This window comes from Mustelus asterias, chromosome 17 (assembly GCF_964213995.1).
Source record: "Mustelus asterias chromosome 17, sMusAst1.hap1.1, whole genome shotgun sequence".
In the NCBI taxonomy this organism is placed as follows: Eukaryota; Metazoa; Chordata; class Chondrichthyes; order Carcharhiniformes; family Triakidae; genus Mustelus; species Mustelus asterias.
The window spans coordinates 72,417,969-72,431,182 of NC_135817.1; the positions used below are offsets into that span (position 1 = coordinate 72,417,969).

The window sequence follows — 13,214 nt, forward strand, 5'->3', positions numbered from 1 at the left end:
TCCAGATGCAGCCTCACCAACACCTTGTACAATTGCAACAAAGCTTCCATATTTTTTAACTCCAACCCCTTTGCAATAAAGGCCAAAATGCCATTTGCCTTACCTACTTGTTGGACCTACTTGCTAGCTTTTTATGATCCATGCACAAGGACACTTAGAGTCATAGATAGAATCATAGAGGTTTACAGCATGGAAACGTGCCCTTCGGCCCACCTTGTCCATGCTGCCTTTTTTTTAAACCCCGAAGCTAGTCCCAATTGCCCACATTTGGCCCATATCCCTCTATATCCATCTTACCCATGTAACTGTCTAAATGCTTTTTAAAAGACAAAATTGTACCCGCTTCTACGACTACCTCTGGCAGCTTATTCCAGACACTCTCAACCTTCTGTGTGAACAAATTGCCCCTCTGGACCCTTTTGTGTATCTCCCCTCTCACCTTAAACCTATGCCCTCTAGTTTTAGACTCCCCTATCTCTGGGAAAAGATATTAACTATGTAGCTGATCTATGCCCCTCATTATTTTATAGACCTCTATAAGTTCACCCCAGACTTCTACCCTCCAGAGAAAAAAGTCCCAGTCTATCCAGCCTCTCCTTATAACTCAAACCATCAAGTCCCAGTAGTATTCTAGTAAATCTTCTCTGCACTCTTTCTGGTTTAATAATATCCTTTCTATAATAGGGTGACCAGAACTGTACACAGTATTCCAAGTGTGGCCTTACCAATGTCCTGTACAACTTCAACAAGACGTCCCAGCTCCTGTATTCAATGTTCTGACCAATGAAACCAAGCATGCTGAATGCCTCCTTCACCGCTCTATCCACCTGTGACTCCACTTTCAAGGAGCTATGAACACGTACCCCTAGATCTCTACTCTCCCCAACGCCCTACCATTAACTGAGTAAGTCCTGCCCTGGTTCAATCTACCAAAATGCATCACCTCACATTTATCTAAATTAAACTCCATCTGCCATACGTCAGCCCACTTGATCAAAATCCTGTTGCAATCTGAGATAACCTTCACTGTCCACTATGCCACCAATCTTGGTGTCATCTGCAAACTTACTAACCATGCCTCCTATATTCTCATCCAAATCATTAATATCAATGACAAATAACTGGACCCAGCACCGATCCCGGAGGCACACCGTTGGTCACAGGCCTCCACTTTGAAAAACAACCCTCTCCAACCACCCTCTGGCTTCTGTCATCAAGCCAATTTTGTATCTTGAAGCCAATTTTGTATCCCTCTGCACTTCACTCACCTGCTGTCTGTCTCCATTTAGGTAATAATCTGCCTTTTGATTTCTCCCCCCAAATTGCATGACCTCACACTTCCCCACATTAAACTCCATTTGCCAGGATTTTGCCCAGTCAGCCAGTTTATTTGTATCCCACTGCAGAATCACATCCTCATCACAACATACCCTTCCACCTATCTTTGTATCATTGGCAAATTTGGAAACCTTACGTTGTGTTCATTCCTCCAAATAGTGAACAATTGCGGTACTCCACTAGTTACATCTTTCAATCCATTTATTCCAACTCGCTGTTTTCTGTCTGACAACCAGTTTTCAATCCATGCTAACACACTTCCTCCAATTCCATGGGCTTTTACTTGATGCACCAGCCTCTTATGCGACACCTTGTCAAATACCTTTTGGAAATCTAAATACAGTACATTTACAGTTCCTCTCTATCTACTCTCCCTGTTACATCCTCAAGGAGTTTGAGCAAATTTGTCAAACATGACTTACCTTTCATAAAACCATGTTGACGAGATTTGATTGCATTCCGCTTTCCAAAATGATTAGCTATATCCTCTTTGATTATTTGGAGTACTGTGAGCAATTTTGGGCCCCACACCTCAGGAAGGACATACTGGCACTGGAGCGGGTCCAGCGGAGATTCACACGGATGATCCCAGGAATGGTAGGCCTGACATACGATGAACGTCTGAGGATCGTGGGATTATATTCATTGGAGTTTAGGAGGTTGAGGGGAGATCTAATAGAAACTTACAAGATAATGAACGGCTTAGATAGGATGGACGTAGGGAAGTTGTTTCCATTAGCAGGGGAGACTAGGACGCGGGGGCACAGCCTTAGAATAAAAGGGAGTCACTTTAGAACAGAGATGAGGAGAAATTTCTTCAGCCAGAGAGTGGTAGGTCTGTGGAATTCATTGCCACAGAGGGCTGTGGAGGCCGAGACGTTGAGCGTCTTCAAGACAGAAATTGATAAATTCTTGATTTCTCGAGGAATTAAGGGCTATGGGGAGAGAGCGGGTAAATGGAGTTGAAATCAACCATGATTGAATGGTGGAGTGGACTCGATGGGCCGAATGGCCTTACTTCCGCTCCTATGTCTTATGGTCTTATTGACTCCAGCACCTTGCCAATAATATTATTGGAGAGGCTGGATGGACTGGGACTTTTTTCTCTGGAATGTAGGAGGCTGAGGGGTGATCTTATAGAGGTCTATAAAATAATGAGGGGCATAGATCAGCTAGATAGTCAATATCTTTTCCCAAAGGTAGGGGAGTCTAAAACTAGAGGGCATAGATTTAAGGTGAGAGAGGAGAGATACAAAAGGGTCCAGAGGGGCAAGTTTTTCACACAGAGGGTGGTGAGTGTCTGGAACAAGCTGCCAGAGGTAGTGGTAGAGGTGGGTACAATTTTGTCTTTTAAAAAGCATTTAGACAGTTACATGGGTAGGATGGGTATAGAGGGATATGGGTCAAATGCAGGCAATTGGGGCTAGCTTAGGGGTTTAAAAAAAGGGCGGCATGGACAAGTTGGGCCGAAGGGCCTGCTTCCATGCTGTAAACCTCCATGACTCTATAACTGGATTTGTGGTGCACATTTTTGTTTACGTTTTCTGCCCTGGCTTGTCACACTGACAGTCAAGTTTCTCCCTTGCTATCTTGTGCCACCGCTCCCCCATGTGCCTGATATTTTTAAACCTTCCGATCTTGGAACCCTCCTCCCTCATAGTTAGGGCTTTTGTATGAGTCCTTGCTGTAATATAGGCTCTAACCAAGGTGGCACAGTGGTTAGCACTGCCGCTTCACAGCGCCAGAGACCCGGGTTCAACTCCTGGCTTGGGTCACTGTCTGTGTGGAGTTTGTACATTCTTGTTTTGTCTGCAGGGGTTTCCTCCCATAGTCCGAAAGACATGCTGTTTAGGTGCATTGGCCATGCTAAATTCTCCCGTCAGTGTACCCGAACAGGCGCCACTGTGTGGTGACCAGGCGAGTGTCACATTAACACTGCAATGAAATTACTGTAAGCCTACTGTGACACTAATAATTAAACTTAATGTTCATATGATCTGTTCCTATCTGCAAGTTTCTGTTGACACTCGGACTGATCACTAACCTGCACTCCTACCTTTAACTTTGACTTCCCAATTTTCCAAGCAACTGAGTCCTCACCCCCACTCTATTTTAAAGCCCTCTCTACTTCTCTAGTTATACGGTCCACAAGAACACTGGTCCCAGCATGGTTCAGATGTCGGCTGTCCCAGCAGCACAGCCTCTACTTTCCCCAGGACTGATGTCAATGTTCCACAAACCAATACCCACTTTTCGTACACCAGTCTTTGAGCCTCGTATTCATCTATCTAATTTTATGTATCCTTTACCAATTTGCATGTGGTTCAGGTAATAGTCCAGAGATTATTATCTTGGAGGTTTTGTTTCTTAATTTAGTGCCTAACTCCTCAGAGAACCTCCTTCCTTGTTGTACCTATATGGACCAGACCACTGGATCCTCCCCCTCCCACAGCAAGTTCCTCTCCAGCCCAAAGCCGATGTCCTGAACCCTGACACCGGGCACGCAGCACAGCCTTTGAGACTCAATCCTGGCGACGGAGAACAGTGTCTAGTCCCCTAACTATACTATTCCCAACTACGACTAAGTCTGTCTTTTCTCACCCCACTTGAACATCTCCTCGTACCACGGTGACACAGTCAGTTTACTCATCCTTCCTACAGTTCCCCCCCCTCTTATCCGCACAAGGAGCAAGAATCTTGTACTTGTTGGACAAGGGCTGACACTTCTGCAGTGGTTTCTTAAGACTTATTTAGAAATCTAGCTGATTACAACCTGCAACATGTTATCTTCACTCTTCAGCATGATGTAATATTATGTCATGCAAAATGTTGAATTTCAATAAGGCATAATGTCAGTGTGATTCTTAGGATTTTATTGAGCCTATAATTGTTTTTCTTTTTTTTTCCCCCTTAAGGTGTAAATGGCATGATGAGCATGACGTGGTGTACTGTGCCTTAGCAACAACCAAAAAATATGCGTAAGTGAGATCCTGATATTTTCTCCAGGAAAGTTGCTGGTTGTAATTGTTCTATGTAGAATTTGGGAAGGTATTCCGTAGGGGCATGGTATTTTAGGAGCTTGCATCACTTTTAACAACATTTCATTCAGTACCCCAGAATATTTATTTCCTTGTGTTCTTGAATTATTGGACATTTTCATTTGATTTGTGATCGCTTGCAGCAAGCAGTACTTGCATCTAAATCCAATTTGTAAGAAAACATGGTACTGCAAACATTTTGTTTGCCAATGACATCCTCTCCTAATAGTTACATCCGATCTCTCTGAATCATGACTCACAGGAGATGCAAGAATGCATCAGGTACATTTTCTGAGAAGTAGTAAATGACCATTTTAAATCACAATCCACAAAAGGCTATCTAACTTGGGGAGTTATAAATCGATGCAAAAAGTAATCCGGTATTCAGTGCTTACTATATAAGGCACTACTGAAAGGCTTTTTCCTCCCATTTATTTACCGATATAATACAAAATAGTAATTTTGAAATCGTAATTCTAGTGGATAAAAGCAGCTTTGATAAAATAATTGATTTCAGTGCAGCACCAATCAGTCTTTCCACTCTAATTAATATATTTGGGTATTTTTTTGTGTTATATCCACAATTTATTACAGCATTCTTTTGTAATGTGCTGGTAGCCTCTAGTCAAGGTATTATATTGCTCTGTTATTTCAATAAAATAGTGGTTACTGCAGCCACAAAAACAAATCTGATCATCTTTACTGTTCATTTTAGGTATTGCATCAGTGATTCTTTGGCTTCCATCTATAAATTTCAGATTACATCAGCACACATCCCAAAAAAGGACTTGACTTATGGCACCAAGTTGAATCCTAAAGTGTTAGTACTGGACCATTACTACCAGGTAAAAGCAAATTACTGCGGATGGTGGAATCTGTAACCAAAAGAGAAAATGCTGGAAAATCTCAGCAGGTCTGGCAGCATCTATAAGGAGAGAAAAGAGCTGGCGTTTTGAGTCCAGGTGACCCTTTGTCAAAGCTCAGCCCTTTTCTCACCTTACAGATGCTGCCGGACTTGCTGAGATTTTCTCTTCTTTTCATGACTACCAGGTATTCCTTCAATAATTTCAGTTGGTGTGACATATTTTTCTGACTTATTTTGTGGTCAGATATTCAGACAAATTGATTTTAAGCGTAAAATGCAGTGGATCTTTCTCCCTTTTTGGAATAAAAATGTTGACCGCAATATAAATTACACTGCAATTCTGCCTTTGAGCTATGAACGTGTTCCTTGAATAAAAGACCATTATTATTACATAATAATTTGAAAATTCCTCAACAGTTCTAGATCATTGCTATCTTGATTTCCCCACCCACCACCACCTCCGGCCCCCTAAAATGGATTCTAAATGCTAACATCTTTTTGAAATAAGATTAGGGAGCGAAGTTGGTATTGCGGTAATATCATTGCAGAAGACCAGGCTAACGCTCCAGGAATATGGTTCAACTGGTGGAATTTAAATTCAATTAATGAAGATATCAGGAATATATAGCTAGTCAATATATAGCTGGTCTCAGTAATGGTGACTATGCAGGGTTGTTGTAAAAACCCATCTGGTTCGCTCATGTCCTTTTAAGGGAAGAAATCTGCTATCCCTACATGTGACTCCAGGCCCACAGCAATATGGTTGACTCCTAAATGCCCTCTGAAAGAACCTAGCAAGGTACTCAGTTCAAAGGCAAGTAGTGATGGGCAACAAATGCTGGCTTTGCCAGAGAAACCCATATCCCATGCAAACTTAAAGGAAAATAGAATTAATAAATATAGGACAAGCAAAGCATCTTTTCTGGGTGTTGGGGGGCTTCCTTTAGAATCCAAGATCATTTTGGCCCAGTATTACTGAGTGTTAGTTTTCAATGCAGAACTGGTCACAATTCTCATCCCGAGACCATAGAAATGAGCGCGGAAAGAAACAAAGATGTCATGTTATTACTGATTGTCTAATGGGAAATTGTTTGATCACAAATTTCAGTTAATGTGCCTAATGTTGCAGTTGCTATTACTAAGTTTCTACCACCATCAGGCCTTCACCCAAATTAAAAAATAATTTTGATTAAAAACAAGTCTCATGTCACTGGGAGTCAGATTCATTCAAGCATATTGTACACTTTCGATGTTCTGTGTTTTCATCAAGTGTTAAAAGTGAGCTTCCCAGAGATATCCAGAATAAAAATAAATCTGTCAGGAAGATTGCTGGCACTATATATTAAGACGTTATTTTTGAGATCTATTACATAATCATCCTGATGGCTCGCTGGATAAACTTACAGTTGCAGTGATGTAGACTAGAAAGGCTCCAGATTCAATTCATGATCTATGCTGATTCAGCAGATCTGTACTGGGATAGCAGTATGAATCCCACCAAGAGGAAGAATTAAACAGGATTTCCTGCATCTTCCAAGTGGAAAATACAAGCAAACCTTTGCTAAAGCTGAGATTAGGCTCTATTGTGATGGCTCTCATGGCAATCCTTCTATACATTTTCATGCCAAAAACTAATGACTAATTGGGTAAGATGTAGCTAATTGGGCAAGCGTCATTGGAACTGGAGCCCAGAATGTTTTTGAGAAAATATTGTAATTTAGGAGGGGAAGATGATGTAAATCATCAGCGAGGACTTTTAAATGAATTGTTTAGCAAAAGAAATATAACATTGAAAATAATTTTCTGATCTTCTTAATAGCAGTCAAAACCCACTGAGAATAATGTGCCCAGACGATATTTCCATTTGCCCATTGAAGCTACAGCTTCTAGTGTCTCCAATGGTGAGCTGAATTTTTTTTTCCTGAGTCTTTAAAAACTACTTTAGTTATCCTAAATTTCAATTTAGTGCAAATAAAATATGGAAATTATCATGTACTCAAAACATTGACTTTTAATAGCTTTGTTCCCACATAACCTAGGTGGACAATTTTCCCATTTAACCTAGGTGGACAATTTTTTTAAAAAAATGAACTTTTACTCAGTTCAGTAAAAAATCAAATTTCTGTCTGATGAGTTATGAGAAGTAGTGATTCATCACGAACAAAATAATTAAGATTCTGCACCTGCTGCAAACTAGTCCATGTCCATATGCAGCAAGACCTGGACAACGTTCGGATTCAGGCTGTTAAATGGCAGGTAACATGCGTGCCACAGAAGGGTCAGCCAATGATCATCTCCAACAAGAGAGAATCTAACCGTATCCTCTTAATGTTCAATGGCATTACCATTGCTGAATTCCCTTCTATCAACATCTGGGGAATTACCATCAACCCAAAACTGAACTGGACCAGCCATGTAAATACCATGGCTATAAGAGCAAGTCAGAGGTTGGGAATTCTGCAGTGAGTAACTCCCCTCCTGACTTCGCAAAACCTGTACTATCTACAAGGCACAAGTGTGAAAAGTGTGATGGCATACTCTACACTTGCCTAGAGCAGTGCAACTCCAACAACACTGAAGCAGCCTGACACTCACCAGGTCAAAGCAGCCCATTTGATTCGTACCCCATCCACGACCTTTAAACATCTAGTCTCTCCACCACTGATGCACAGTGGCAGCAGTGTTTACCCCCTACAAGATGTATTGCAGCAGCTCACCAAAGCTCCTTCAACAGCACTTTCCAAACCTGTGGCCTCTACCTCCTCAAAGGAAAAGGGTAGCAGATAGAATGGAAACACCACCTACTGCAAGTTCCCCTCCAAGCTACACATCATCCTGACTTGGAAATATATCACCGTTCTTTCACTGTTGTTTGGTTAAAATCCTGGAACTCCCTTCTTAACATAGAATCATAGAAACCCTACAGTGCAGAAGGAGGCCATTTGGCCCATCAAGTCTGAACCGACAACGATCCCACCCAGGCCCTATCCCGGTAACCCCACATATTTACCCTGCTACTCCCTCTAAACTAAGCATCCCTGGACACTAAGAAGCAATTTAGCACGGCCAATCAACCTAACCCGCACATCTTTGGACAGTACTGTGGATGCACCTATATCACATAGTTCATCACCATCTTCTTGAGGGCAGTTAGGAATGGGCAATACATGCTGACCTAGCCAGTGACACCTCACCCCCTGATAGAATTTAAGACATCTATTTGTTGAATGTCATGGCCACCATATATTTTTGAATTGGCTATTTGGTTGTGAATGGCTTTTTTCAGCTATAAACTTTAAGAAAGAGGTTGTGCTGGAATCTTTGAATGGCATCAAGATAGATAAGTAGCTGGGTCCGGATGGGATGTACCCCAGGTTACTGTGGGAGGCGAGGGAAGAGATTGCAGAGCCTCTGGCGATGATCTTTGCGTCGTCGATGGAGACGGGAGAGGTGGTGGAGGATTGTGGATGTGGTTCCTATTTTCAAGAAGGGGAATAGGGATAGCCCAGGAAATTACCGACCGGTGAGTCTAACCTCAGTGGTTGGTAAACTGATGGAGAAGATCCTGAGGGACAAGATTTATGAGCATTTAGAGAGGCTTAGTATGCTCAAGAATACTCAGCATGGCTTTGTCAAAGGCAGATCGTGCCTTACGAGCCTGGTGGAGTTCTTCGAAAATGTGACTAAACACATTGACGATGGGAAAGCGGTAGATGTGGTTTATATGGATTTTAGCAAGGCATTCGATGAGGTCCCCCATGCAAGGCTTCTAGAAAAAGTGAGAGGGCATGGGATCCAAGGGGCTGCTGCCCTGTGGATCCCGAACTGGCTTGCCCAAAGGAGGCAGAGAGTGGGTATAGATGGGTCTTTTTCTAATTGGAGGTCGGTCACCAGTGGTGTGCCCCAGGGATCTGTTCTGAGATCCTTACTGTTTGTCATTTTCATAAATGACCTGGATGAGGAAGTGGAGGGATGGGTTGGTAAGTTTGCCGACGACACGAAGGTTGGTGGGGTTGTGGATAGTCTGGAGGGATGTCAGAAGTTACAGAGGAACATAGATAGGATGCAAGACTGGGCGGAGAAGTGGCAGATGGACTTCAACCCAGATAAATTACTTCAACGTTCTGTAAATATTCCAAAATCAGTGAAAATAAATGGTTTTCCCCAATTACAAATAAATGTACATGTTTCTTCTCTCCGCACTGCTCCAATGATGAAAAACTTGAGACAAGATTTTAATAAATAATCTACATGGTCTTAGAATGGTATGTTTAATTTGTGTAATGATGAATCACTTTTTAGTTCTCGTAGGGGCTGGTGATTTGTCAGAATTAGTGGTCGTGGAGTATTGTCGAAACTTTTCGTTTTGTACTCATCAGAACACTTCACAAGATTGCCAGTATAAGGGGAAAGGAACATTTTATACTGAGAGAAGAGAGAGCTGATTGATTGGCAAGTGGACTCTGGTAGAGTTATTGCTGTGGAGAATACACGTTGGTGATGCCTAACAGTTAACTGTCAAGTTTAAAATTTAAATCAGGTAATTTGACCCTGATTTTTTCCCTCTGGAATGGGTCAGCGAATGCTGTCATTTATTTTGTTTAGCTGAAAAAAGCGCAATGTGTTTGTGTTCTTTCTGTCTGTAAACAACAGGGCCCCGTGTATATCACTTCCAGCACCAAATATGAGCCAAAGTGACAATCTTAAATTGGTTGTCAATGTAATTTTTAGCACACTGAGGATTATTTAGCAAATTTCCAATCGCAGAATCGCATCTAATTCTGGAAACTGTGTTTTCAGTTTGCAAGCATGGGCTTGTTTGCTACAGTCTGTACCTTGCCCATTGCAAACAGTGACTGGGATGTGCTGTTTAATACGATTCCCTGCCACTCTTTGGATGTGGGCCTACATACCTAGCATCACACTGGCACTGAAATTCATATATCACATTATTCCTGTGCCAGGCAGAATGTCATTTTGGCTTGACGGCAGTATCTTGTTGGTGAATACCACTCATGTCGCTACTGCAAAACAGCAGTGTGAAACAGCTACCTTCACCTGTTGCTCAGATTTTTGGGATATCTTGCCCTTCCAGTGTAACCTGAGGCAGATTGGGTACTTTTCAGGGTTGAAATGACAGCCTTGGTACTACTGTCCATGAGCTTTTGTGATTTACAGTTCTAAATCTGATCAGAGTAGCCATTGTACAACAGGATGACCCTATTTCAATATCAAGCTTGTATGGCGAGCAAATGGCTCGGGCCCTATTTACAAGGTTGCTGATGAGATCAGTCTTATAGTGTGTGGAAGTGTAAGAAGCCCAACACCCAAATTAACCAGTGAAGGTAGGCTTGCAGTACACCATGGTAGGGAACCCCTGGCAGATTTCTCAAGGGGATTTCACTTGACTGCTCCATCTCAAAGTAGATTTGAATATAAAATAGAATCCATTAAGACATGTAAGGAAATTATTACATGCAGCTGCCTATTGCAGGATTCTGAATGATCTGTCCAACGTTCACTTGCAACGTTCACTCACAGCTTTGCGAGGTCTTAAGACCAACCCTGACTTACACATCAGTAAACCTGACGAAGAGATGGGAATAGTCAGCCTTAACAAGGGTTATGATATCAGCAAAGTGCATGCCATTGTTAATGATGGGTCCAAATTTGTATCCATTGGACTGGCATTCAACATGACCTGAGAGTGTTGCTCGAAAGTAAGTTTTTAAAAACAATGCTTGCCGGACATGAGTGAAAGTGATGAGCTGCTGTGTGGGCTTTGTCCTCATGGCTTGCTGCTGTTGCGTATGTATGGGCTGCCCAAGACGCACAGAAGTGATGTCTTTTGTGTGCCCCATCATGTCTTCTGACCAGTTCTGCACAAAATGAATTGACCAAATGGTCACTTTGGGCCCTGAAAAGTGGCCAGTTACCTTGGATTACCTTGGAAGGGCAGTGTATCTCAAAAATCTGAACAGCGAGCAAAGCTAGTTGTTTGGCGCTGCTTCTGTGCAATAGCAACCTGAGTGGTACTTGCTGCCAACAAGATGCTGCTGTCAAGCCAAAAAGACGTTCTGCTTATCACATAAATGAGTAATGTAGTATTTTTCAGTGCCAGTGTATGTAGACTACATTCTAAAGACTGATGGATCATATCAATCAGCATGTCCCTGTCCCTATTCACAACAGGCAAGGTACAGATTGTGCCCAACAAGATTGTGCAAAACTCAAAACACCATTTGCAACATTAGATGTGATTCTGCAATTGGACAACATTTACTAAATAATTCTTTGTGCGCTAAAAATTGCGCTAACAACCAATTTGAGATTGTCAGTCGGGCTCGCAGTGTAGTGCATTTGCGTGTACTGAAAGCTACATATATTAATACATAGGGCACCATTGTTTACAGACAGAACGTGTAAACACATTCCACCTATTTCGGATAAAATGACAGCCCTTTGCTGACTCATTGGTCTCGGGATCAAGCTGCCTGGGTTAAATTTCAAACCAGTCTTGGCAGTTGACTGTCAGTCACCATCAGCTGGTACATTCTCCATGGCAACACCTCTACCAGTCAGTGTACACTTGCCAACCAGTCGGTACACTCTTTTGTACAGTATAAATTGTTGTTTGCCCCTTGTACTGGTATTCTTGCGAAGTGCCCTAATGAGTGCAAAACAAAAAGCTTCAAACATGTCATTTGTCTGTAGTTAGTTTTGATCCACAATCATTTGAGCATGAAATTGCATTGTTTATTGAATAGAAGGTACAATCTGTAGCTTAACAGAATAATATCTTTGTATATCACAGATAAAAGTGTTTCCGCACCCAATTTAAGGGATTATCCCATTGCAGCACAGTTTGGTAGAGGAAGAGGTGCTCTGGCTGCATGGCTAAATTTTCCATCCCGCTCACCTCCAGGATTTAAGCAGTAAATGTATTTAAGAATATTCAAGACTGTTAAAAAGAAAAGCATTTAATACAGCTTTTGTTTTAACTTGATGTTCTGTTGCTAATATTTTTTGTGCATTTGGCATAAATACTACATCGGATGTGGGAATACCCCAATATCACAATAAGAAACCATACTGTTTATCGGGGTTTGCATTTGCAATGATTCCAATTGCATGATTGTAACAAACTAAAGTCAGTTCTTTGTAATAAGATTGATAAATCTTGGTCGAAAAAATTCAAAAGCTGTTGCAATTTTCAAACGATGTAATTTGACAATGAGAAATTGAGGACAATGTCTTTAAAAAATACTATTGTTTATCTAAAGATATGCAGATTTTTTGTGGGAGAAATGGCCCTAAATTCTTGTTTGTTATGTGTTCTGAATGATTGTTCCTGTTAAACTTGTTAAATAAATAAAAATTAATGAGCATTATATTTTCTGATTTTTAGTACAATAATTTGTAGATTTGAGAATTATTTGGAAGTTTGTTTTACTTACATTCACAACATGCTGACTGATGCTAGACCAAAGAGCTGATGCTAATTTTTGATTTTGCCTGTTTAGCAAAGCAGGAAAAATTACCCAAGCAGAAACAGAATGAGATAAATTAATTTTGTCTATCCGTATATTTGTGAATTTATGACCAATTTCTTTACAAACAAGTAAACTTGAAAAGCACGATTGTTACTAGAATACTTTACTTTATCCTCTTGCTACAGAATGATTTAAGGTTCATCTTTACCCTGCAGAAAAAGACCAAAAGTTAACTCCGAAATTCTTCAAAGACCAAGCTACTTCTAGGCAGTTCCATCGTCTTCAATACTCGCAGCCGAAATTCATGGTCTTGTTTTCTGGAGGTTTCATACTCCAGTTTTCTGAAGGAGTCACGTGTGCTGTGAATGAGTGGATGCCTTTAGATTTCCAGCGCAGCTTTGAAGTATTATTTTGTCACTTTGACCTCATGCTCTCTCCTTTGGGCAGGAGGCATCCCCCTGCTCAGTGGAGCCTTTCATT

The 13,214-nt window shown here is 41.4% G+C and overlaps 1 protein-coding gene across 1 annotated transcript in view; it reads left to right on the forward strand.

Annotated features, from left to right (window-relative positions):
• The window catches only part of LOC144506609 (protein maelstrom homolog), a 59,768-nt gene extending 47,190 nt beyond the window's left edge, over window positions 1–12,578 (forward strand). The window contains exons 9-12 of the mRNA XM_078232959.1: window positions 4,254–4,316; window positions 5,092–5,221; window positions 7,061–7,142; window positions 12,056–12,578. Of these exons, the coding sequence (XP_078089085.1) occupies window positions 4,254–4,316; window positions 5,092–5,221; window positions 7,061–7,142; window positions 12,056–12,180 (400 nt within the window). The 3' untranslated portion in view covers window positions 12,181–12,578. The remainder of the gene's footprint in view (window positions 1–4,253; window positions 4,317–5,091; window positions 5,222–7,060; window positions 7,143–12,055) is intronic.
• The last annotated feature ends 636 nt before the right edge of the window (window positions 12,579–13,214 follow it).